General features: G+C 50.7%; 1 protein-coding gene across 2 annotated transcripts; it reads right to left on the bottom strand.

The window, feature by feature from the left end:
• Positions 1-1704: 1704 nt before the first annotated feature.
• On the bottom strand, positions 1705-25535 carry LOC112252491 (lysine-specific demethylase RSBN1L). Of its 2 annotated transcripts, XM_042323218.1 has the most exons (8): positions 25038-25535; positions 24643-24786; positions 23742-24424; positions 15304-15441; positions 13339-13481; positions 12922-13089; positions 12691-12799; positions 1705-5100 (listed from the first exon to the last, which is right to left on the bottom strand). In XM_042323218.1, the coding sequence occupies exons 1-8, from the start codon at positions 25504-25506 to the stop codon at positions 3373-3375; spliced, it is 3582 nt and encodes a 1193-aa protein (XP_042179152.1). In that variant the 5' UTR covers positions 25507-25535; the 3' UTR covers positions 1705-3372. The 2 variants fall into 2 exon arrangements, with proteins under 2 accessions (XP_042179152.1, XP_042179153.1); XM_042323219.1 differs by lacking the exon at positions 24643-24786.
• Between the last annotated feature and the right edge of the window lie 690 nt (positions 25536-26225).

Raw genomic sequence — 26225 nt, 5'->3', positions numbered from 1 at the left:
CTCATATCAGCTGAAAACAAGAAGAAGTGGCGCCCGTGAGCACGCGATCACCAACACTGGACAATTGAGTGGAAAAACATTGCCTGGTCCATATCTGAACAGTGTTTCTAACCAAACCCAATAGATAATCTCTGGGATGAGGTGGAACGGGCTGTTCACAACATTAATGTACCACTTCTAATCTGCAGCAACTCCATGATTCCATCGCATCAGCATGGACCAACATCCCTGTGGAATGTTTCCGACACCTTGGCGCCGGGGGGTTGTGCCGTGGCGGAGATCTTTGTGGGCTATACTCGGCCTTGTCTCAGTAAGTTGGTGGTTGAAGATATCCCTCTAGTGGTGTGGGGGCTGTGCTTTGGCAAAGTGGGTGGGGTTATATCCTTCCTGTTTGGCCCTGTCCGGGGGTGTCATCGGATGGGGCCACAGTGTCTCCTGACCCCTCCTGTCTCAGCCTCCAGTATTTATGCTGTAGTAGTTTACGTGTCGGGGGGCTAGGGTCAGTTTGTTATATCTGGAATACTTCTCCTGTCCTATCCAGTGTCCTGTTTGAATTTAAGTATGCTCTCTTTCTTTCTCTCTCTCTCGGAGGACCTGAGCCCTAGGACCATGCCTCAGGACTACCGGGCATGATGACTCCTTGCTGTCCCCAGTCCACCTGGCTGTTCTGCCTGTGATTAATATTATTTGACCATGCTGGTCATTTATGAACATTTGAACATCTTGGCCATGTTCTGTTTATAATCTCCACCCGGGCACAGCCAGAAGAGGACTGGCCACCCCACATAGCCTGGTTCCTCTCTAGGTTTCTTCCTAGGTTTTGCTCTTTCTAGGGAGTTTTTCCTAGCCACTGTGCTTCTACACCTGCATTGCTTGCTGTTTGGGGTTTTAGGCTGGGTTTCTGTACAGCACTTTGAGATATCAGCGGATGTACGAAGGGCTATATAAATACATTTGATTTGATTTGATTTGCAGAATCCATGCTCCGAAGGATTCAGGCTGTTCTGAAGAAAAGGGGGGGGTCCGACAAGGGTGAACCTAATAAACTGGCCACAGTGTACATCATTGTCCTTCAAAAGTACAACTCAAGTCAACTATTATTGGATGAGTTTGTCAAAAGACTGTGTTTTTTTGTCCGAGAATCATCATCTGTTGTCATTCATCCAGCACCTATTGAAAAAGCATAATCTCCATCCAAAATTCTCAGACACAAAATGCCATTGTGTCAGCAGCCTTACACCTATCAGATCAGGTTCCCTGAGATCTGTAGACACTGAAGGGGATTTGGGATATTCCCGGTCATGGCTTTGTCTGTAGGGCCCATGGTATGGGTTGAGAGTTCCACTTAAAATGTATATACTCATATGGCAGTAGCACTATGGATGATTCTGTAAAGAAATGTGTGGTGTGCCTGGTATTATGTCCCGAGTGACAGACATGCATTATGTAAATCAAATGTAACTACATTATTTGGATGATTGGTGGGTGTCAGTGTGCGCGTGATTGGAGTTGGGGTCAATTCAGTTTAACTAAGGGATCGATTCAATCTTTATTCAGTACAATTTAAATGTAATTTGCGATTGAGCTGACATATGCAGTGTTTACTGTGAATACTGTTTTCTAACATTGCCTTTAAATATCAATCGCGCTATAGCGCTGAACCACCGCCATACGGATTGAATGAGCACAATGAAGAGACCATTGTAATATTAGGAACCTTTTATTGAAAGGTTCTGGTCAGAGTATAAATCACACTACCAAGTCTTAATCTCAGAAGATCAAAGGTATTTACAACAGAGTTTCTCACATACATCAAATAAAAACAGACTGAAAATGATATAAATAAGTTCTATGGAAAATAAAACTCAGCTTACAAAAAATATATGCATTTATGTATACATTTTCTCACATCAGTACAAGTACATCTATACTGTACATATTCGGTAAGTATCATTTACAGCCCTGTGTTGAATCATACAAGACTGGTCCAAAAATAGCCCCTAGCTCTGAGCCCTTCAGTGTTGGCAAACCTGAAGTGCCTGGATAGGTATAAGCAATATAGTAGATGCTCCCCATAGCATACAGGAAGGCTAGTTCTACATTCCAAATAGAGCCCTATTCCTATTAACCACTTCAGTATAGTCTAGTGTAGACTTCAAGGGTTTGGGGTTAGGAGTCGATTTGTAATTGAGCCTAGATGGGGAAACATATTGCCTACATACAACTAACCAGTCCCTTCAGATCTGCAAACTTTAAAGAGGGAAAGGCTAGGAGAAGACAAAGGAGCCAAGGAGCTGTTTTGGGACTGAGCCATTGGGTACCTAGAATAGGTGCCTGAAGAACATAGTGTAGCTAAGTAGTGCACAGGCACTAACGCACGGGTCACAACGCTTTTCATAGAAAGAACCTACGTAGATTCACTAACAAACGTGAAGTGAGCTACTTAGCGTACATTCCTTCTTCAGCCCTCTTCAGACGCTATGAAATGCATCCTTCCTCAGAGAGTGCACTACGTGGTGTAACACCTGGGTTTGTCACACATTCAGAGGCTAACTACCGTAGCGCCTATTGACGATAGTATCTTGTGGCCAGGGCAGTTGTAAGAACCCCCGACGCTCGTTCTGAACGTTAAACGCGTCGCTTGCGGTATGGTTTTGGAAACATAAGGAACGCATCTTTTCATATTAGCAACAAAATAATAATTTTTAAAAGGCTAAATTACTACACACCTAAATATGATGAGGGTTCCCACACAGCCATATTTCCATGTTACTTCACTTGTTTATGGAAAACAAACGGAAGATAGAGGCGTACCTGTGCTAATTAGTTATGTAAATGGTAAACAGACTCCAAAAACGTGTTGTCACTGAAAAATACTGTCGGCTGTAGCTGTTAACACCGGTTAAACAGTCTACAGTAAGCGTATATTTTCCATTTGTGAAATTCTTTTGATATGAAAGTAGAGGGATTTATGTTTCTTGAACCGTACCATAGTTGAGAATCGATTCAAGTTTAGCTTGAGATTTGGCTGTTTTGGCTGCCAGCCAGTTCGCCTTTACACAAAACATGTAAGGTCCTTGGACTATAAGGAGAAACTTTAGGCTCCTTTAGTCCATTGTTGGACTAGTTTTTACCCTCCAACTGTATTAGACCAGTAATTACTTCAAGGAATGGAGGAAGAAAGAAAGGATGCATTTCAAAGTTCCAAACAGGGCCTTACTGTAAGTTGTAGCCTGATCCCAGATCTGTATATGCCTTAGCCAATTCAACTCCTCTGTGTATGTACTATGGCATGTCAATTATAGTATTGCTGAAGCAGCAACAGATCTTGGAGAAGGCTAAGTAAGTTGTACAATAGAGAGAACTACACGTTCATAATAAAAAGTCTTTATGCTGTGGATGTGTGGTGTGTGGTTTCAGGGGGTGTTTTAACGAGTGCTGCGGCCTCGTGTCCTGGAGAGGAACTGCAGGTTTGGTGTGTGTCGTGTCCTTTACTTTTGGTCCTTTAGAGGGCGCTAGTGTCCGACTCTCAGACTTGGAGCGGGCGCCTCGACAGTCACTGTGGTGAGACCTGTCTGCCAGGGAGAGGGGCGGGGCTTGGAGTGCATCCATAGGCTTAAAGAGGTCAAAGGTTACGAGTGTCCGTGGGGGTTTGTGGTACGAGGGGGGGCAGCTAGGGGCAGGGTGAGGTTTCTTCCTCTCGTCCTTATGGTTGACCTCTCGATCTCTCTTTCCTTCCTTCACATGAGAGGGTGTGGGTCTAGGAGAGAGAACCTTCCCATCCTCCTCTCTCCCTGGATTGGGGTGTGTGGATGGGTTACCCTCTTTCCCCTCTCTATACCCATTTCTGTCCTTCTTTCCATGAGAGGGTTTGTGTCTGTGTGTGCTGCTCTCTCTGCCCTCCTCTCTCTCTAGCCGTGTGTGAGACTGTGTCTGTGCACCATTACCACCTCTGTCCCTGTCTCGTTCCTTCTTGATTTGAGGCTGTGTCTTTGAGGCAGTGTCTGTCTCCCTCACTCCCTTCTCCCTCTGGGTGTGTTGGGGTTGATGTGTGTGTTTCCTCTCCTCATCCTCCTTTTTCCTAATGGGTGGAGATATCTCTGTTTGTGTGGTGATTTCCATAACACTCTCATCTTTCCCCTTCTCTTTCTCCTTCACTCTATCCTTCTCCTTATCTTTCCCTCTTTCCCTTTCTCTGTCCTTATCTTTCACCTTTGCCTTCTTCTCTTTCCCCCGCTCCTCCTTCTCTTTCCCCTGTTCCTTCTTCTCCTTCTCCCTCTCCACTTTCTCCAAATCTTTCCCCTTCCCTTTGTCCTTCTCTTTCTTGACTTGTGGAGGTGTTTGTGTGGCTGTGCTACAATCTATTACCCTCTGCCTTTCATTCTGGACTTGTGGAGGTGTCTTCTGATGTCTTTCTTCCTCGTCTCTCTCTATGCCAGCCTGCTGTGATGCCTTTGAGAGTTCACTGTCTTTTCCATCTCCCTCCATCAGCACTTGTGGTGGCATCTGTGGGGGTGTAGGGCCATCTCTTGCTCTTTTTCTCACTCTCTCTTCCATCTTGTGATGGTCATCATCCTCCTTTCTTTTCTTGATTTCCAGTAGTGTTTCTGTGACTGCATTTCCTTTCCCTCTCTCCTCCTTGACTAAAGAGAATGCCAGTGTAGCTGTACAGCCTCCTCTCTCCGCTCCCTCCTCCCGTGTGTCTTCTTCCTCCTTGCAAACTGACGGCGGCTCCTGTACGGGCGTCCTTGCCCCTGCCTCCTCAGTCTTTATGTGCGTCTGTGGCTGTGTAGGAGTGTCCTCTTTCCCTCCCTCCTCCTCCTCCTCACTTTCCTCCGTTTCTTCTGCTTCCTCTATGACTTGACTTGCCGCCTGTGTAGAAGTACAGCTCTCCTCCTCTTCCTCCCTCTCTTGGTCCAGGTGGTATTGTCTGAGGCGGATGTGCCAGGCCAGGCTGCAGACAGCAGACACAGTCTTGAACTGGTGCACCACTCCCCTGGGGATGAAGTAGATGTCGTCGTGGTAGAGCTGGATACGGGCGTAGCGGATGCCCTCTCTCCTCAGCTGGTTCAGCTTGGCATCATCTATCCACTGCACACACTACAGGGAGGGAGGGAGGGAGAGTGAGTGTGTGAGTGGGAGGGAGGGGAGGAAGAGTGAGTGAGTGAGTGGGAGGGAGAGTGGGTGGGTGGGAGAGTGAGTGGGTGGGTGGGAGAGTGAGTGGGTGGGTGGGAGAGTGGGTGGGTGGGTGGGAGAGTGGGTGGGTGGGAGAGTGGGTGGGTGGGTGGGTGGGTGGGAGAGTGAGTGGGTGGGTGGGAGAGGGTGGTGGGTGGGTGGGTGGGTGGGAGAGTGAGTGGGTGGGTGGGTGGGAGAGTGAGTGGGTGGGTGGGTGAGTGGGTGGGAGAGTGAGTGAGTGGGTGGGACAGTGAGTGGGACAGTGAGTGGGTGGGTGAGAGTGAGTGAGTGGGTGAGTGGGTGGGTCAGTGAGTGGGTGGGTGGGACAGTGAGTGGGTGGGTGGGACAGTGAGTGGGTGGGTGGGACAGTGAGTGGGTGGGTGGGACAGTAAGTGGGTGGGTGGGAGAGTGAGTGGGTGGGAGAGTAAGTGGGTGAGTGGGAGGGTGGGGAGAGAGTGGTTCGGTGGGAGGGTGGGAGAGTGAGTGGGTGGGTGGGAGAGTGAGTGGGTGGGTGGGAGAGTAAGTGGGTGAGTGGGAGGGTGGGAGAGAGTTGTTCGGTGGGTGGGAGGGAGGGAGAGTGAGTGAGTGGGTGGGTGGGAGGGAGAGTGAGTGAGTGGGTGGGTGGGAGGGAGAGTGAGTGAGTGGGTGGGTGGGTGGGAGAGTGAGTGGGTGGGTGGGTGGGAGAGTGAGTGGGACAGTGAGTGGGTGGGTGGGGGAGAGTGAGTGAGTGGGTGAGTGGGTGGGACAGTGAGTGGGTGGGTGGGACAGTGAGTGGGTGGGTGGGACAGTGAGTGGGTGGGTGGGACAGTAAGTGGGTGGGTGGGAGAGTGTGTGGGTGGGAGAGTAAGTGGGTGAGTGGGAGGGTGGGAGAGAGAGTGGTTCGGTGGGAGGGTGGGAGAGTGAGTGGGTGGGTGGGTGGGTGGGAGAGTGAGTGGGTGGGTGGGAGAGTGAGTGGGTGGGTGGGAGAGTAAGTGGGTGAGTGGGAGGGTGGGAGAGAGAGTTGTTCGGTGGGTGGGAGGGAGGGAGAGTGAGTGGGTGGGAGGGAGAGTGAGTGAGTGGGTGGGTGGGTGGGAGAGTGAGTGGGTGGGTGGGTGGGAGAGTGAGTGGGTGGGTGGGAGAGTGAGTGGGTGAGTGGGAGAGTGAGTGGGTGGGTGGGTGGGGAGAGTGAGTGGGTGGGTGGGAGAGTGAGTGGGTGGGTGGGAGAGTGAGTGGGTGGGTGGGGAGGGTGAGTGAGTGGGTGGGACAGTGAGTGGGTGGGTGGGACAGTGAGTGGGTGGGACAGTAAGTGGGTGGGTGGGAGAGTGAGTGGGTGGGAGAGTAAGTGGGTGAGTGGGAGGGTGGGAGAGAGTGGTTCGGTGGGTGGGTGGGAGAGTGAGTGGGTGGGTGGGGAGAGTGAGTGGGTGGGTGGGAGAGTGAGTGGGTGGGTGGGAGAGTGAGTGGGTGGGTGGGAGAGTGAGTGGGTGGGAGAGTAAGTGGGTGAGTGGGAGGGTGGGAGAGAGAGTTGTTCGGTGGGTGGGTAGGAGGGAGAGTGAGTGGGTGGGTGGGTGGGAGAGTGAGTGGGTGGGAGAGTGAGTGGGTGGGTGGGTGGGAGAGTGAGTGGGTGGGTGGGTGGGAGAGTGAGTGGGTGGGTGGGAGAGTGAGTGGGTGGGTGGGTGGGAGAGTGAGTGGGTGGGGGTGGGTGGGTGGGAGAGTGGGTGGGTGGGAGAGTGGGTGGGTGGGTGGGAGAGTGGGTGGGTGGGAGAGTGGGTGGGTGGGAGAGTGGGTGGGTGGGAGGGTGGGAGAGTGGGTGGGTGGGAGGGTGGGTGGGTGGGAGGGTGGGTGGGTGGGAGGGTGGGTGGGTGGGAGAGTGGGTGGGTGGGAGAGTGGGTGGGTGGGAGGTGGGTGGGTGGGAGGGTGGGTGGGAGGTGGGTGGGTGGGAGGGTGGGTGGGAGAGTGGGTGGGTGGGAGGGTGGGAGAGTGGGTGGGTGGGAGGGTGGGAGGGTGGGTGGGTGGGAGAGTGGGTGGGTGGGAGGGTGGGAGGGTGGGTGGGAGGGTGGGTGGGAGAGTGGGTGGGAGGGTGGGAGAGTGGGTGGGAGGGTGGGAGAGTGGGTGGGTGGGAGGGTGGGGAGTGGGTGGGTGGGAGGGTGGGAGGGTGGGGGTGGGTGGGTGGGGAGTGGGTGGGTGGGTGGGTGGGAGAGTGGGTGGGTGGGAGAGTGGGTGGGAGAGTGGGTGGGTGGGAGAGTGGGTGGGTGGGTGGGTGGGTGGGTGGGTGGGTGGGTGGGTGGGTGGGTGGGTGGGTGGGTGGGTGGGTGGGTGGGTGAGTGAGTGGGTGGGTGGGTGGGAGAGTGAGTGAGTGAGTGGGTGGGTGGGTGGGAGAGTGAGTGGGTGGGTGGGTGGGAGAGTGAGTGAGTGGGTGGGTGGGAGAGTGAGTGAGTGGGTGGGTGGGAGAGTGGGTGGGTGGGTGGGTGGGAGAGTGGTGGTGGGTGGGTGGGAGAGTGGGTGGGTGGGTGGGTGGGAGAGTGAGGGTGGGTGGGTGGGAGGTGAGGGTGGGTGGGTGGGAGAGTGAGTGAGTGGGTGGGTGGGAGAGTGAGTGAGTGGGAGAGTGAGTGAGTGGGTGGGTGGGAGAGTGAGTGAGTGGGTGGGTGGGGAGTGAGTGAGTGGGTGGGTGGGGGAGTGAGTGAGTGGGTGGGTGGGAGAGTGAGTGAGTGGGTGGGTGGGAGAGTGAGTGAGTGGGTGGGTGGTGAGAGTGAGTGAGTGGGTGGGTGGGTGGGTGGGAGAGTGAGTGGTGGGTGGGTGGGTGGAGAGTGAGTGGGTGGGTGGGAGAGTGGGTGGGTGGGTGGGTGGGTGGGTGGGTGGGTGAGTGGGTGGGTGGGGGGTGGTGAGTGGGTGGGAGAGTGGGTGGGTGGGTGGGAGAGTGAGTGAGTGGGTGGGTGGGAGAGTGAGTGAGTGGGTGGAGAGTGGGTGGGTGGGTGGGTGAGTGGGTGGGTGGGTGGGTGGGAGAGTGAGTGAGTGGGTGGGTGGGGGAGAGTGAGTGGGTGGGTGGGTGGGAGAGTGAGTGAGTGGGTGGGTGGGAGAGTGAGTGAGTGGGTGGGTGGGAGAGTGAGTGAGTGGGAGAGTGAGTGAGTGGGTGGGTGGGAGAGTGAGTGAGTGGGTGGGTGGGAGAGTGAGTGAGTGGGTGGGTGGGAGAGTGAGTGAGTGGGTGGGTGGGTGGGAGAGTGAGTGAGTGGGTGGGTGGGAGAGTGAGTGAGTGGGTGGGTGGGAGAGTGAGTGAGTGGGTGGGTGGGTGGAGAGAGTGAGTGGGTGGGTGGGTGGGAGAGTGAGTGAGTGGGTGGGTGGGTGGGTGAGTGAGTGGGTGGGTGGGTGGGAGAGTGAGTGAGTGGGTGGGTGGGTGGGAGAGTGAGTGAGTGGGTGGGTGGGTGGGAGAGTGAGTGAGTGGGTGGGTGGGAGAGTGAGTGGGTGGGTGGGAGAGTGAGTGTGGGTGGGTGGGAGAGTGTGGTGGGTGGGAGAGTGGTGGGTGGGTGGGAGAGTGGGTGGGTGGGTGGGTGGGTGAGTGGGTGGGTGGGTGGGTGGGAGAGTGAGTGAGTGGGTGGGTGGGAGAGTGAGTGGGTGGGTGGGTGGGAGAGTGAGTGGGTGGGTGGGTGGGAGAGTGAGTGGGTGGGTGGGTGGGGAGTGAGTGGGTGGGTGGGTGGGTGGGTGGGTGGGAGAGTGAGTGGGTGGGTGGGTGGGAGAGTGAGTGGGTGGGTGGGTGGGAGAGTGAGTGGGTGGGTGGGAGAGTGTGGGTGGGTGGGTGGGTGGGAGAGTGAGTGGGTGGGTGGGTGGGAGAGTGAGTGGGTGGGTGGGTGGGAGAGTGAGTGGGTGGGTGGGAGAGTGAGTGGGTGGGTGGGAGTGAGTGGGTGGGTGGGTGGGAGTGAGTGGGTGGGTGAGTGGGTGGGGGAGAGTGAGTGGGTGGGTGGGTGGGTGGGAGAGTGCGTGAGTGGGTGGGAGAGTGAGTGGGAGAGTGAGTGGGAGAGTGGGTGGGAGAGTGGGTGGGAGAGTGGGTGGGTGGGAGAGTGGGTGGGTGGGAGGGAGAGAGAGTGGATGGGTGGGAGGGAGAGTGAGTGGGTGGGTGTGTGGGAGGAGAGGAGTGGGTGAGTGGGAGGGAGAGTGGTGGGTGTGTGGGAGGGAGAGTGAGTGGGTGGGTGTGTGGGAGGGAGAGTGAGTGGTTGAGTGGGTGGGTGGGAGGGAGAGTGAGTGGGTGGGTGTGTGGGAGGGAGAGTGAGTGGTTGAGTGGGTGGGTGGGAGAGTGAGTGGGTGGGAGAGTGAGTGGGTGGGTGGGAGAGTGAGTGGGTGGGAGAGTGAGTGGTGGGTGGGAGAGTGAGTGGGTGGGTGGGAGAGTGAGTGGGTGGGTGGGAGAGTGAGTGAGTGAGTGGGTGGGTGGGTGGGAGAGTGAGTGAGTGGGTGGGTGGGTGGGAGAGTGGGTGGGTGGGTGGGAGAGTGAGTGGGTGGGTGGGAGAGTGAGTGGGTGGGTGGGAGAGTGGAGTGGGTGGGAGGTGAGTGGTGGGTGGGTGGGAGGGTGAGTGGGTGGGTGGGTGGGAGAGTGAGTGGGAGAGTGGGTGGGTGGGTGGGTGGGAGAGTGGGTGGGTGGGTGGGAGAGTGGGTGGGAGAGTGGGTGGGTGGGTGGGTGGGAGAGTGGGTGGGTGGGTGGGTGGGAGAGTGGGTGGGTGGGTGGGTGGGAGAGTGAGTGAGTGGGTGGGTGGGAGAGTGAGTGAGTGGGTGGGTGGGAGAGTGAGTGGGTGGGTGGGAGAGTGAGTGAGTGGGTGGGTGAGAGCGTGAGTGGGTGGGTGGGTCGGTGGGAGAGTGGGTGGGTGGGTCGGTGGGAGAGTGAGTGGGTGGGTGGGAGAATGAGTGGGTGGGTGGGAGAATGAGTGGGTGGGTGGGAGAGTGAGTGGGTGGGTGGGAGAGAGTGGTGGGTGAGAGCGTGAGTGGGTGGGTGGGTCGGTGGGAGAGTGGGTGGGTGGGTGGGTCGGTGGGAGAGTGAGTGGGTGGGTGGGAGAATGAGTGGGTGGGTGGGAGAATGAGTGGGTGGGTGGGAGAGTGAGTGAGTGGGTGGGTGGGAGAATGAGTGGGTGGGTGAGTGAGTTGGTGGGTGGGTGAGTGAGTTGGTGGGTGGGTGAGTGGGTGGGTGGGTCGGTGGGAGAGTGGGTGGGTGGGTCGGTGGGAGAGTGAGTGGGTGGGTGGGAGAATGAGTGGGTGGGTGGGAGAGTGAGTGAGTGGGTGGGTGGGAGAATGAGTGGGTGGGTGAGTGAGTTGGTGGGTGGGTGAGTGAGTTGGTGGGTGGGTGAGTGAGTTGGTGGGTGGGGGGAGAGTGAGTTGGTGGGGGGTGGGAGAGTGAGTTGGTGGGTGGGTGGGAGAGTGAGTTGGGTGGGTGAGTGAGTGGGTGGTGGGGAGGTTGGGAGAGTGAGTGGGTGGGAGGTGGGAGAGTGAGTGGGTGGGTGGGAGAGTGAGTGGGTGGGTGGGAGAGTGAGTGGGTGGGTGGGAGAGTGAGGGTGGGAGAGTGAGTGGTGGGTGGGAGAGTGAGTGAGTGGGTGGGTGGGTGGGAGAGTGAGTGAGTGGGTGGGTGGGTGGAGAGTGAGTGAGTGGAGTGAGTGGGTGGGTGGATGGGGAGTGGGTGGGTGGATGGGTGGGTGGGTGGGTGGATGGGTGGGTGGGTGGGGGGTGGGTGGGTGGGTGGGGGTGGGTGGGTGGGTGGGTGGGTGGGAGAGTGAGTGGGTGGGAGGGTGGGTGGGTGGGGGAGAGTGAGTGGGTGGGTGGGTGGGAGAGTGAGTGGGTGGGTGGGTGGGAGAGTGAGTGGGTGGGTGGGTGGGAGAGTGAGTGGGTGGGTGGGTGGGTGGGAGAGTGAGTGGGTGGGAGAGTGAGTGAGTGGGTGGGTGGGTGGGTGGGAGAGTGAGTGAGTGGTGGGTGGGTGGGAGAGTGAGTGAGTGAGTGAGTGGGTGGGTGGGGAGAGTGAGTGAGTGGAGTGGGTGGGTGGGAGAGAGAGTGAATGGGAGGGTGGGAGGAGAGAGAGTGAATGGGAGGGTGGGAGAGAGAGTGAATGGGAGTGGTGGTGAGTGAGTGGGTGGGTGGGTGGAGAGAGTGAGGAGGAGTGAGTGGGTGGGTGGAGGTGAGAGGAGAGTGGGAGAGTGAGGGGTGGGTGGGGGAGAGTGAATGGGAGGGTGGGAGAGAGTGAATGGGAGGGTGGGGAGAGAGTGAATGGGAGGGTGGGAGAGTGCGTGGGAGAGTGAGTGGGTGGGGTGGGAGCGTGAGTGGGTGGGTGGGAGAGCGTGAGTGGGTGGGTGGGAGCGTGAGTGGGTGGGTGGGAGAGCGTGAGTGGTGGGTGGGAGAGCGTGAGTGGGTGGGTGGGAGAGCGTGAGTGGGTGGGTGGGAGAGCGTGAGTGGGTGGGTGGGAGAGCGTGAGTGGGTGGGTGGGAGAGCGTGAGTGGGTGGGTGGGAGAGCGTGAGTGGGTGGGTGGGAGAGCGTGAGTGGGTGGGTGGGAGAGCGTGAGTGGGTGGGTGGGAGAGCGTGAGTGGGTGGGTGGGAGAGCGTGAGTGGGTGGGTGGGAGCGTGAGTGGGTGGGTGGGGGCGGGTGGGTGGGTGGGGGTGGTGGGTGGGTGGGTGGGTGCGTGAGTGGGTGGGTGGGTGGGTGGGTGGGTGGGTGGGTGAGTGGGTGGGTGGGTGGGTGGGTGGGTGGGTGGGTGGGTGGGTGGGTGAGTGGGTGGGTGGGTGGGTGAGTGGGTGGGTGGGTGGGTGGGTGAGTGGGTGGGTGGGTGGGTGGGTGAGTGGGGGGTGGGTGGGTGAGTGGGTGGGTGGGTGGGTGGTGGGAGAGTGGGTGGGTGGGTGGGAGAGTGGGAGAGTGAGTGGATGGGTGGGAGAGTGAGTGAGTGGGGGTGGGTGGGAGAGTGGGTGGGTGGGAGAGTGGGTGGGTGGGAGAGTGAGTGGGTGGGAGAGTGGGTTGGTGGGTGGGAGAGAGAGTGAGTGGGTGGGAGAGAGAGTGAGTGGGTGGGAGAGAGAGTGAGTGGGTGGGAGAGAGAGAGAGTGAGTGGGAGAGTGAGTGAGTGGGTGGGTGGGTGAGTGGGAGAGTGAGTGGGTGAGTGGGTGGGTGGGTGAGTGAGTGAGGGTGAGTGAGTGGTGGGTGGGTGGTGGGAGGGTGAGTGAGGGTGGGTGGGTGGGAGGGTGAGTGAGTGGGTGGGTGGGAGGGAGAGTGAGTGAGTGGGTGGGTGGGAGAGTGAGTGGGTGGGAGAGTGAGTGGGTGGGTGGGAGAGTGAGTGAGTGGGTGGGTGGGAGAGTAAGTGAGTGGGAGGGTGGGAGAGTAAGTGAGTGGGAGGGAGAGTGGGAGGGAAAGTGAGTGGGAGGGAGAGTGGGAGGGAGAGTGGGTGGGAGAGTGGGTGGGAGCAAAAAAGGAGGAGTGAAAGGGGCAGTAGAGGAGATTACTTTGTAGGTTAAAGCCACCATTGACACACAATCATTGGTTAATAATCTGTTCTAATAATCCATGTAGAATCCATTGATCTTAGAAGTACCTGTGAGAGGGGTGGTTCGTACAGGTCTAGCTGGAGCCTCTGGACCACTTCAGGGAAATCTCCAGCGTGGAAACACACCACGTCTTTGGTAATCCTGGCAGGAGCATCACTACAGGGACAGTCAAGGGGAGAGAGACACTGTCAGCAAGAGGAGCTCAGGTGTGTACAGATATGGAAGGGCTGTGTGTATGTGTACTAGATCAGGGGTACAAAGGCCAGGTGTGTACCCACCCCTCTCCACAGCGCACAGCCTTGAGCACCCCTACGGCGGCGGTGGTCTGTCTCTCGAAGCCCTGTCCGATGTGGTCGGCGTGGGCTCTGGTCCGGTCCTCAAATAGCATCTCCCTGGGCTCGCTTGCCCGCGGCAGGTACTGCAGGTTCTTGATCTCATTGGTTGACCTGGAACAGGGGGAAATGTAAATTGACCTTAAAAGTAGTAACAAAATGCCAAAGGATGTGGCATAAGGATAACAAATCCTAAGATACCTCGGACTACTTCATTGTTGTCAGCTATTAAGTCTAATGTCTTATGTCATGTTGGTGGCTTGCTGCCATGCCTTGGTTCTTGTCCCTACCAAGCCTAGACTAAACGCAATCTTTTCACTATGGTGGTCAAACAACCATGCCAAACAAAACAACGCAACACACCTCTTTCTCTTGTAGGGGGACTTGGGCATGTCAGCCACAGGGATCATCTGTTCCCCTGGTCTGACCCACATGATGGGCCCATCATCACTCTCTGTGGGACTCCGCAGGCGCAGGCTGGAGAACGTGCCCCAGGGCAGGGTACGCTGGAACCACACACACAGTTACACATCACCTCATTTACTTTGATATATTTACAGTACCAGTCAAAGGTTTGGACACACCTACTCATTCAAGGGTTTTTCTTTATTTTTACTATTTATAAGTTGTAGAATAATAGTGAAGACATCAAAACTATGAAAGGACACATATGGAATCATGTGGTAACCAAAAAAGTGTTAAACCAATAAAATTATATTTTAGTAGCCACCCTTTGCCTTGATGACAGCTTTGCACACTCTTGGCATTCTCTCAACCAGCTTCATGAAGTAGTCACCTAGAATGCATTTCAAAGAAACACAAGCAATGGACATTAGACCGGTGGAAACCTGTCCTTTGGTCTGATGAGTCCAAATTTGAGATTTTTGGTTCCAACTGCCATGTCTTTGTGTGACACAGAGTAGGTGAACGGATGATCTCCACATGTGTGGTTCCCACTGTGAAGCATGGAGGAGGTGTGATGGTGTGGGGGTGTTTGCTGGTGACACTCAGTGATTGATTTAGAATTCAAGGCAGCATGGCTACCACAGCATTATGCAGCGATACGCCATCCCATCTGGTTTGCACTTAGTGGGACTGCAGTTTGTTTTTCAACAAGACAATGACCCCAAACACACCTCCAGGCTGTGTAAGGACTATTTGACCAAGAAGGAGAGTGATGGAGTGCTGCATCAGATGACCTGGCCTCCACAATCACCCGACCTCAACCCAATTGAGATGAGTTGGACCGCAGAGTGAAGGAAAAGCAGCCAACGTGCTCAGCATATGTGGGATGGTTGAAAAGGAATTTCAGGTGAAGCCGGTTGAGATAATGCCAAGAGTGTGCAAAGCTGTCATCAAGGCAAAGGGTGGCTACTTTGACTTTAAATCTAAATATATTTTGATTTTTTTAACACTTTTTTGGTTACTAAATGATTCAATGTGTGTTATTTCATAGTTTTGATATCTTCACTATTATTCTACAATGTAGAAAATAGTAAAAAAAATAAATGAGTAGATGTGTCCAAACTTTTTGACTTGTACTGTTTGTCTAACACACAGCACTCACCACATAATGTGGTGATTTTCATAGTCTTAAAAATCACCACAAAAGAACTGGTCAACAGAAACAAAACAGATCTCTGAAAACTTCAAAATATTTTACATTCAATTATAGTGCTGTCATAGCGGGAAAACTTATCTAGACAAATCCCAATTGTTGGAAATGACATGACTATTTGAAGCTTGCAGGTCACAGGCTATAGCCTAGCTTTAGTCTAAATCAATGTTGATCAAAACAGTTAAATAGGCTAGATTGTAATGTTGCTCAGTAAAATAGGCATATAAAATATTAGGTTACAGACAAAAGTGAACTATTCACTGCTCTCATTCTGGCACACGATGATCACCACAAAGAAATATTTGATCAACAGAAATAAGGAAACATTTCTGAAAACCTCATGTTCTCCATCTAACTATAGGGATGTTATTATGAAAATACTAAGCTGGAGACTACAGATCAATTATTTTAGATACAACTGAAAATACACATTAAAGTTCACTGCCAGACAAGTCAAAACCATTTCGCTGTCTTGCGCTGCAAAAAAGCTGCATTTAAAAAATATATATATTTTGGATCCATTGGTAGGATACAGGCTGACCCAATTTGGATCTTATTCTCTCTCAGGTGTGACATGTTTTGGGTCGTATCTGGTCCACCTCAGATCCAAATCGGACATAGATTATTTATTACCGGATCCTGTCGGGGAGGAATTTAACAGATCCAATTCGGATGTTTGGGATCCGAGAAGACCTATACTCTACACCCACCTCAAGGAAGGGCGATTCCTCCAGCATGTTTATGAACTCGGGAAAGTAGTCTCCCACCTCCTCGTCCACGGCCCCCACCAGGCTGACCTGCCGCATGGCCCCCGCACGGTACGTCCCCTGGGAGTAGGTACGCTTCACCTGGGGACAGACACAGAATGGGAGATGTGAATGGACAGATACAGTGGGGCAAGAAAGTATTTAGTCAGCCACCAATTGTGCAAGTTCTCCCACTTAAAAAGATGAGGCCTGTAATTTTCATCATAGGTACACTTCAACTATGACAGACAAAACGAGACAGTAAAATCCAGAAAATCACATTGTAGGATTTTTAATGAATTTATTTGCAAATTATGGTGGAAAATAAGTATTTGGTCAATAAACTTTTGTTATCTCAATACTTTGTTATATACCCTTTGTTGGCAATGACAGAGGTCAAACGTTTTCTGTAAGTCTTCACAAGGTTTTCACACACTGTTGCTGGTATTTTGGCCCATTCCTCCACGCAGATCTCCTCTAGAGCAGTGATGTTTTGGGGCTGTTGCTGGGCAACACAGACTTTCAACTCACTCCAAAGATTTTCTATGGGGTTGAGATCTGGAGACTAGTCCCTTTGCAGAAAAACAGCCCCAAAGCATGATGTTTCCACCCCCATGCTTCACAGTAGGTATGGTGTTCTTTGGATGCAACTCAGCATTCTTTGTCCTCCAAACACGACGAGTTGAGTTTTTACCAAAAAGTTATATTTTGGTTTCATCTGACCATATGACATTCTCCCAATCTTCTTCTGGATCATCCAAATGCACTCTAGCAAACTTCAGACGGGCCTGGACATGTAATGGCTTAAGCAGGGGGACACGTCTGGCACTGCAGGATTTGAGTCCCTGGTGGCGTAGTGTGTTACTGATGGTAGGCTTTGTTACTTTGGTCCCAGCTCTCTGCAGGTCATTCACTAGGTCCCCCCGTGTGGTTCTGGGATTTTTGCTCACCGTTCTTGTGATCATTTTGTCCCCACGGGGTGAGATCTTGTGTGGAGCCCCAGATCGAGGGAGATTGTCAGTGGTCTTGTATGTCTTCCATTTCCTAATAATTGCTCCCACGGTTGATTTCTTCAAACCAAGCTGCTTACCCATTGCAGATTCAGTCTTCCCAGCCTGGTGCAGGTCTACAATTTTGTTTCTGGTGTCCTTTGACAGCTCTTTGGTCTTGGCCATAGTGGAGTTTGGAGTATAACTGTTTGAGGTTGTGGACAGGTGTCTGTTATACTGATAACAAGTTCAAACAGATTCCATTAATACAGGTAACGAGTGGAGGACAGAGGAGCCTCTTAAAGAAGAAGTTACAGGTCTGTGAGAGCCAGAAATCTTGCTTGTTTGTAGGTGACAAAATACTTATTTTCCACCATAATTTGCAAATAAATTCATTAAAAATCCTACAATGTGATTTTCTGGATTTTTTTTTCTCATTTTGTCTGTCATAGTTGAAGTGTACCTATGATGAAAATTACAGGCCTTTTTAAGTGGGAGAACTTGCACAATTGGTGGCTGACTAAATACTTTTTTGTCCCACTGTAAGTGCTCTGGAAGTAGGAGTCAAGAGAGACACTAGCATCAGATACACAGCTGCTGAAATAGTAAATAAGGCTAGAAAGACATCTACCAACAGACAGAAGATTAACATTCAACAAACTCCGCTTTTCAACTTTCCTTTTACCATGCAAATTTCAGGTCAGTAAAAATAACCACTGAGGTTGAGAATTGTTACTATAATTATGACAACACAGTTTAACCTAAACACAAGCACTCGGCTGATTCATCATCTTCTTCCCATCATGCAGAAATGGACTGTTAACACCGTAACATTATATCGCAAGACAAGCTGACTATCTATCCATCAAGAATCCATTAATGTCAGCAAAATCTAGCTGTAGCAGGTGTCTCTCTCATGGCCCAATACACACAGCTACTAATGGTAACAGAAGCTCACTAATAACCCTTCAACACCCTGCAGTGTTTGTTCACATGATGGAATCAAGTCGAGTAGTAAGTGACTGCCTTTCATTTTCAGCATCGCTGAATGTTCAACCACGTGACGTCTCAGAAAGAGCAGTAGACCTTTCAAGCTATCTGCAGGGAGGAAGGAAACAGGGTTGCTAGGATACAGGAGTAAGAGTCCCTGGTCGGGGGGAAATATAAATGCAGATTCTGAACGGAAACAAACACTCGGAGAAGAATCAAGGACTCACACTAGCAGGACCTAGTGCAGAGTTAAGAAGTCAAGCATAGCCTAGCTTTCACAAACATAGGAGGGAAGAGAATGAGCTGATTGGGTCATCCTTGAGGTGTTCCATCTCCAATCATGTATTTAATATGCATCTAGTGAGGACCCCTGACAACAGTGAGTCAAGGAAATTTCTGGTTGTGACAACCAATCATATCGCCGTCTACAACCAAGAGGTAACCAAAAATTGCACCTGCCAACCAATCCGAGACGCCAGCGCAATCAAGACGTTACCAAGAATTGACCAATGAGAATAGAGCTATGGAAGTGTCTGGAACTAGAGGAGGAGTGCCTCTCCTCTGTCTCTAACAAACATTTCATCCAACAGTAAAGTTAAAACGTTCTCGGCTTATATTATCTTTTTCTGAAATCAGAAGTTGTCTGCTGTTTTCAATTGGAACATCTATCACTAGCAGGTACGATCATCACGAGTACAGTTGGCTAACAACTTAGCTAGCTAGCTACAGTACTTACAGTAGCGAGCTGCATGTTTTGACAGGTTGTCAAAATAGTTTGTCTCTTCATGTCAGCCCCAATATTTCTATACTAGGCTGAAATCCTAGTGTGATTTTATAGCAGGCCTAAGTTTTGTTGCCCAGCTAGTTAAAGTCAGATAGCTTGAAATTACTTAAATGAATAATGTGGCTAGCTAGATGTTGACACTGAATAAACATGCACTTGCTTATGCTTCTGTGTGTTATAATGTGCTGAGAGAGTTGAGATGTTAGGTAAAGGTTAGACACTGTTCATTTAAAATATTCCATCTACACACCCAATTTGCTGACTGTGATTACATTTTACATCTTATACTCATCAATAAACTCCCCCCCCCTCCCCCTTATTTCCATAGCAAGTTGTCAGATGGGAGCCTTGTCCTGAAAGACACCAGCTTCTACAGATGCACGACTGAGAAGATCCTATCTGGCTGCATCACCGCCTGTAAAAGCAGCTGCACCGTCCCCCGGATGATCACCAAGGACTTCAGCCACGGCCTGTTCTCTTGGCTTCTGTCTGGCAGACGGTACCGGAGCATCTACCACCAGGCCATAAGACTTAAAAAGCCTGGCTGTCCACCTGCACAATCTGCTGTTCACCTGCACCGTAAGAGACAGTTTCCACTGACTCTGTGACAGTATTGCTTCCGACAAAGCATTGCTACCTACCGCTCCACTAAAGTCACAGCCCTTGCCCACGCACACTCACATCACTGCTGATATTATTTATATGTACTGCTCACTTCATCTACTTGTTGACATAGCACATTTCACAGTACATACCATTACTACTAGGTTTTACTACTACTTTTATACCTTTTAATAGCTGTTTACCACTTGCCTTATTGTGTTCTTTGTTTTTGACATTTCACTGCACTGTTGAGAGGTAGTCCAACAATGAACTAAAGGAGCCTAAAGTTTCTCCTTATAGTCCAAGGACCTTACATGTTCTGTGTAAAGGCCAACTGGCTGGCAGCCAAAACAGCCAAATACTCCAGCTAAATGTGAATCGATTCTCAACTACGGTACGGTTCTAGAAACATAAATCCCTCTACTTTCATATCACATCAAAATACACACACTGTTGACCAGTTTTAACACATTTGTCACTGACAGTATTTTTTCAGTGACAACACGTTGGTGGCATCCGTCTTCTGTTCTCTCTCACACACACACACACACACACACACACACACACACACACACACACACCTAAAAGACGTAGATAGCTAATTACCACAGGTAGTCGACTCTGCCTTCCGTAAACACGTGCTCTAACATGGCGACATGGGCGTGTAGTAACTCTAACCCCCATACAGAAGACGCCTTGGTTTTTTTCTTCACAGCTTTTCCAACAGTCTTGAAGGAGTTCCCACATATGCTGAGCACTAGTTGGCTGCTTTTCCTAAACTCTGCGGTCCGACTCATCCCAAACCATCTCAATTTGGTTGAGGTCGGGTGATTATGGAGGCCAGGTCATCTGATGCAGCACTCCATCACTCTCCTTCTTGGACAAATAGCCCTTACACAGCCTGGAGGTGTGTTTTGGGTCATTGTCCTGTCAAAAAACAAATGACAGTCCCACTAAGACCAAACCAGTTGGGATAGTGTATCGCTGCACAATGCTGTGGTAGCAATGCTGGTTAAGTGTGCCTTGAATTCTAAATAAATTACAGTGTCACCAGCAACGCATCCCCACAACGTAACACCTCCTCCATGCTTTACAGTGGGAAGTACAAATGCGGAGATCATCCGTTCACCCACAACGGTTCCACAAATAAACTTTTAACAAGGCACACCTGTTAATTGAAATGCATTCCAGGTGACTACCTTGAAGCTGGTTGAGAGAATGCCACGAGTGTGCAAAGCTGTCATCAAGGCAAAGGGTGGCTATTTGAAGAATCTTAAATATAAATATATTTGGATTTGTTGAACACTTTTTTGGTTACTACACAATTCCACGTGTTATTTCATAGTTTTGATGTCTTCACTATTATTCTACAATGTAGAAAATAGTAAATAAAAATAAAAAATAAACTTTGAATGTGTTCTAAAACTTTTGACTGGTAGTGCATTCAATCACTCCCTATTCCAGTCTGCTGTCCCCACTTGCTTAAGGATATCCACCATTACTTTCTTTGGTACAGGAACAAAGGTAACTGAACTAAATGACTATCGCCCCATAGCACTCACTTCTGTCACCATGAGGTTCTTTGAGAGGCTAGTTAAGGATCATATCGCCTCCACCCTACCTGACACCCTAGACCTATTTCCATTTCCATACCCGCATAATATATCCACAGACGATGCAATCGCCATCGCACTGCCCGATCCCATCTGGACAAGAGGAATAACTACGTATGTAGGAACGCTGTTCATTGACTACAGCTCAGCCTTCAACATCATAGTACCCTCCAAGCTCATCATTAAACTTGGGGCCCTGGGTCTGAAACCCGCCCTGTGCAACTGGGTCCTGGACTTCCTGACGGGCCGCCCCCAGGTGGGGAAGATAGGCAACAACACATCCACTACGCTGATCCTCAGGGGCCCCACAAGTGAGCGTGCTCAGCCCCCTCCTGTACTCCCTGTTCACTCATGACCGTGTGGCCACGCATGCCTCTAACTCAATCATCAAATTTGCAATGACAGTAGTAGGCCTGATTACCAACAATGAGACAGCCTACAGGGAGGAGGTGAGGGCCCTGACGGAGTGGCGCCAGGAAAATAACCTCTCCCTCAATGTCAACAAAAGCTGATCGTGGACTTCAGGAGACAGCAGGGGAGCACACCCCCACCCACATCGACGGGGCTGCAGTGGAGAGGGTGAAAAGCTTCAAGTTCCTTGGCGTACACATTGACAACCTGAAATGGTCTATCCACACAGCGCCTCTTCAACCTCAGGAGGCTGAAAAAAATGTAGCTTGGCCCCTAACACAGAACCCAAACAGCCTGCGCCATCGTGCATACATTTATTTGTCACCCTACACCAAACTATCACGACACGCAGGTTAAAATATCAAAAACTCTGAACCAATGACATTAATTTGGGGACAGGTCGAAAAGCATTAAACATGTATGGCACTTTAGCTAGTTAGCTTGCACTTGCTAGCTAATTTGTCCTGGGGTATAAACATTGTGTTGTTATTTTACCTGAAATGCACAAGGTCCTCTACTCTGACAATTAATCCACACATAAAACAGCCAACCGAATTGTTTCTAGTCATCTCTCCTCCTTCCAGGCTTTTTCATCTTTGAACTTTTATGGTGATCGGCATCTAAACTTTCATAGTATTACCACGACGACCGGCAAAACATTTCATCTTTCAATCACCCACGTGAGTATATCCAATGAGGAGATGGCACGTGGGTACCTGCTTTTATAAACCAATGAGGAGATGGGAGAGGCAGGACTTGCAGCGCAATCTGCGTCAGAAATATAAAGGAGTTCTATTTTAGCCTTGGTATCGTAGACGCTCGTTGGCGCGAGCGAGCAGTGTGGGTGCAATAATTGAATAACATTGATATTCAAAATGTATTTTGCAACGTGTCCGGTCTGGTCAGCATGTAAGACTCTCACAAACTTTTATAGATGCACCCTTGAGAGCATCCTGTCAGGCTGTATCACCTCCCGGTACTGTAACTGCACCGCACACGCAGGGCTCTCCAGAGGGTGGTGCAGTCTGTCCAACGCATCACTGGTGGTACACTACCTGCCCTCCAGGACACCTACAGCCCCCGATATCACAGGAAGGCCAAAAAGATCATCAAGGACATCAACCACCCGAGCCACGGCCTGTTCACCCCGCTATCATCCAGAAGGTGAGATCAGCACATGTGCATCAAAGCTGGGACCGAGCCTGAAAAACAGCTTCTATATCAAGGGCAGCAGACTGTTAAATAGCCATCGCTAGCCGGCTACCACCCGGTTACTCAACCCTGCTCCTTACAGGCTGCTGCCCTATATACATACACATGGAATCACTGGTCACTTTAATAATGTTTACATACCGTTTTACTCATTTCATATGTATATACTGTAGTCTAGTCAATGCAATTCTATTAAACTATTACAGTATATATATATATATATACACTAAATATTCCATCCACATACTGTCCATACATCCCATTACACACATACACACTTATACTCCGGACCCAGACATTGCTTGTTCTAATATTTCTATATTTTTAATTCCATTTTGTTACTTTTAGATGTGTCTATTGCTGTGTATTGTTAGAAACTACAGCACTGTTGGAGCTAGGAACCGAAGCATTTAGCTACACCTGCAATAACATCTGCTAAATATGTGTATGTGACCAATACAATGTGATTTGATGTATTAGTCAGTGTTCTCCCCTTCCTCTTAATTCACTCTGTGCACAAAAGCCCTTAGCTGAACGCTCCGACTGCATTTTGATCAATTCATATTAGCCTTTGAATGTTCCATTTTATAAACAATTTCATTTTCCTGCATGTGTGATATATGCACTGATTTCAAACAAATAAAGTATATTTGTCACTCATGTCTTCTTCCAATTCTGTGTTTTTAATTACTTCCTTGATTTACAATCAAAACAACTTAGCTAACATTGTGTTTGTGATGTGAACATGATCTTGATTGTATAGATTAAGCCCTTTATCTTAATTGGGATAAACAAGATGTAACTCCTGTGGTGTTTAAGCTTAACATCGGGAATCCCTAAGGGCGGTGCACAATTGGCCCAGCGTCGTCCGGGTTAGGGAGGGTTTGGCCGGGTTAGGGAGGGTTTGGCCGGGTTAGGGAGGGTTTGGCCGGGTTAGGGAGGGTTTGGCCGGGTTAGGGAGGGTTTGGCCGGGTTAGGGAGGGTTTGGCCAGGTTAGGGAGGGTTGGCCAGGTTAGGGAGGGTTTGGCCGGGTTAGGGTTTGGCCAGGTTAGGGAGGGTTGGCCGGGTTAGGGAGGGTTTGGCCGGGTTAGGGAGGGTTTGGCCGGGTTAGGGAGGGTTTGGCCGGGTTAGGGAGGGTTTGGCCAGGTTAGGGAGGGTTGGCCAGGTTAGGGAGGGTTTGGCCAGGTTAGGCAATCATTGTAAAATAAGAACTTGTTATTAACTGACTTGCCGAGTTAAATAAAGGTTAAATAAAAAAAATAAAACACATTTACCCTTCAACAAGTTTGAATCCTGACGGGTTTTCATATTAAAAAGAGAGATTTACAGGGTAAGAGGAGCGAGGATTGTCGGAAGAAGCCCAATGCTTTCCTACTGTAAGGAAAAGAAAGCATAAAAAAAACAATTCTAGGGTGAATACAGCAGCCGGGTCGGCGTCATTGAGTATGTTCACTTTTGGTAGAAAATGCCCCTGAATTCGCTACAATTATTCATTCTTTCAAATCCTCATCCAGGCAATAATCTAACAACATATGGAGCGTCAAAGATTCACCAACGACTTTGGAGCAAAGATAACAAAGCCTAAATGTAAACAAAATGGGTATGGCCCAGATGGAGAGGCTAGTCCCGTGAAGACGCCGGGCTACAAAAACCACATGCACTTCAAAGTCACACATACACAACATTGGCACCAGTGTGTGGAAGTGACTGGTACTGATGTGGTGATTCTTTGGGATGCTTATAAAGCACAACAGTATTATACCAGCATTATAAAGCATTCTCTCTCATCCATCCACTGACCTGAGTGTGGAAGTTGGTCATGGTAGTGGTCTCTATATCCTTCTTCCCCAGCACCTCCATCTTGACGGGTGCGTTGGGGAACTTGTAGGAGAAGTAGTCCAGGAAGTCTGGTAGGTAGGAGGCCGCTCCATGGATGATGCCCATGACGTAATGGGCGGCGTCAGCTTGGTCCTCGCTGAATGACAGGGTGACAAACTCCTGGGCGAAGCGCTGCATCTCAGCCGGTGAGAGACAGGCCAGCTGCTGGGTGTAGGCGTGGGCCACCAAGGCTCCGCCGTTGGCCTGCTGTTCCACGTGGATCAGACTGCCAAACTCCAGCACCGCCATGCCGAGGGACGGGGCACTGTGGAGGGGGGAGCCATAGCCCAACCTCTCCCTGACCATGGAGGCTGTGGAGGTGGACACAGAAGTACTAGTGGTGATGCTGGAAGAATCCTGATGGGGACTTGGGAAGGTTTGGAAGAAACTGTTATTGCTGCTGTTGTTACTTCTGTCTGGTGTGTTGAGCAGGTCAGGCAGGTCCACAGATACACCCGAACACACAGTCTGGCTGGAGCGGTGGTACATCTTGGGCCGGCTGCGTCTTTCCCTCTCTCCGTCTTTGTGCTTCTTTTTCTTCTTCTTCTTTAACTTTTTCAAGAGGAGCTCGTCCTCAGAGTTGAATTTTGGCTTTTCTGTTGAGTCTGCATGGAAGAGAAGACGTGTAAGCCAACAGGTGTAAATAAGATGTGCATACATCTTGAAGGCACTAGTCCTGGTAAATGACCTAGCTACTTTACAGCTTTAGACTATATGTATTATGGGAGGGAAACTAAAACAGTGTGAACACCTCTGACATGGGAATGACAAACATGGCATCAATCTCCAAGCAATCACCACGAAGAGCTTCTCTCATCCATACCTTTCAGTGGCATTTTCACCTCTCCATTCTCCCTCGCAACATCATTCACAACCATCCCTGGGTGGTTCTTCTTCTCCCTGTCCCTCTCCTTATCAGTATCCTTCTCCCTTTTCTTCTCTCTTTCCTCATCTTTGCCAGTATGATCTTAAAAATTGAAATGTAATACAGATTATGTAGTAACAAATATATTGATAATGATCAATCAACACGTCATTCATGTTCAACTTCTCAAGTGTAGGCCTATCAGTCAGTAGTATTATAAACAGCTGGGCCTAGTGCCATTATGTAGGCCTACTGTACAGTGGCACTGTAACTAATGTTATCAGCTGGCCTTAGTAATTTAAAACCTAGTTTCCATGACTTTTAACATGAAATCCGTTATTCAGAAGACTGACCTCGTAACATCTTTACATCACCATTCTCCGTCTTTGTATGGCAACTCGGAAGGCTCACTTTCTCCAGGAGAGAGCTCTGCATTTTAGTGCTCTTCTCTTTTTCCTTGTGACGTTTCTCCTTCGGTTTCTTCACTTTCGAAGGAGAAGCGAGAAAGTTGCTGATCTTGAAGATCTTTCGTGCGGGAGCTGGCGAGGTGGAGTTGCTCGGCTTGGCCGGGCCGAAACTCCATTTCGCTGGGCTTCCATAACTCTGCTTCCCGTTGTGTTTTTCCCCTGCGCACACTACGTCCCCGTTCAATTTCTTTTGCTTCAAGCTCTTCTCCTCAATTCTGACTTTCTTGGGCGGTGGGGGGAAGACATCGTTGGAAGACTGTGGTCGACTCTCAGGTGGTATTTTGGGTACCAAGGGTTTTGGGGGATTTATTTTGCCATTAGCTGCGAAATGCATGGATCCTACGGACTCAGCCATCTTGAAAGTTTCTATTTTTTACGCTCATACGTAACTGCTGCGTGAGAGACAGGGAGGGGCGGACCCCTTGTGTAGTACGTCAGAAGACAAGAGGGTGGAGGGGGAAAAACAGTAAACACTTTGCAAACGGGAAAGTCTAGCTGTCATTGATACAATGTTATACTATGCACCCTGTAAATCAGCTACACTGTTACAATGCATATAGTACAATATTGACATTGCCACTGTACTGTAACATCTCTCACTATCAATGTGATATGAGATATATCATTGACATAGTGACATACATGAAAGAGATTGGACGATAGAGAATATATGAGTATATGAGTATGAGCGTCTTTCCTGTAAAAAAAACATTAATCCACATTTGACTATTTTTTTTCCTTGCTTGGGTACTCACTACACCAACCTTTTGAGTGACAATTTATCTCAGTGCTAGAGGCATCACTACCGACCCTGGTTCAATCCCAGGCTGTATTTTTTATTTATTTAGCTAGGCAAGTCAGTTAAGAACAAATTCTTATTGACAATGACGGCCTATACCAGCCAACCCCAGACGACGCTGGGTCAATTGTGCGCCACCCTATGGGACTCCTAATCACAGTCGGTTGTGATACAGCCTGGAATCGAACCAGGGTGTCTGTAGTGACGCTTCTAGCACTGAGATGAAGTGCCTTAGACCGCCGCGCAACTCGGGAGGTCTGTATCACAACCGTCCG

The sequence above is a fragment of the Oncorhynchus tshawytscha genome, linkage group LG06, assembly GCF_018296145.1.
Source record: "Oncorhynchus tshawytscha isolate Ot180627B linkage group LG06, Otsh_v2.0, whole genome shotgun sequence".
Classification (NCBI taxonomy): domain Eukaryota; kingdom Metazoa; phylum Chordata; class Actinopteri; order Salmoniformes; family Salmonidae; genus Oncorhynchus; species Oncorhynchus tshawytscha.
This window is presented reverse-complemented; position numbering and strand designations above follow the sequence as displayed.

What these genes read in the sequence shown, in the direction of transcription:
- LOC112252491 (XM_042323218.1), bottom strand. Translation starts at nt 25,506, where the DNA reads ATGGCTGAGTCCGTAGGATCCATGCATTTCGCAGCTAATGGCAAAATA. An exon ending in TCCCCCTACAAGAGAAAGAG is followed by an intron (nt 13,090 to 13,338) that starts GTGTGTTGCGTT and finishes CCCCTGTTCCAG; the next exon opens with GTCAACCAATGAGATCAAGA. An exon ending in GCTGTGCGCTGTGGAGAGGG is followed by an intron (nt 12,800 to 12,921) that starts GTGGGTACACAC and finishes CTGTCCCTGTAG; the next exon opens with TGATGCTCCTGCCAGGATTA.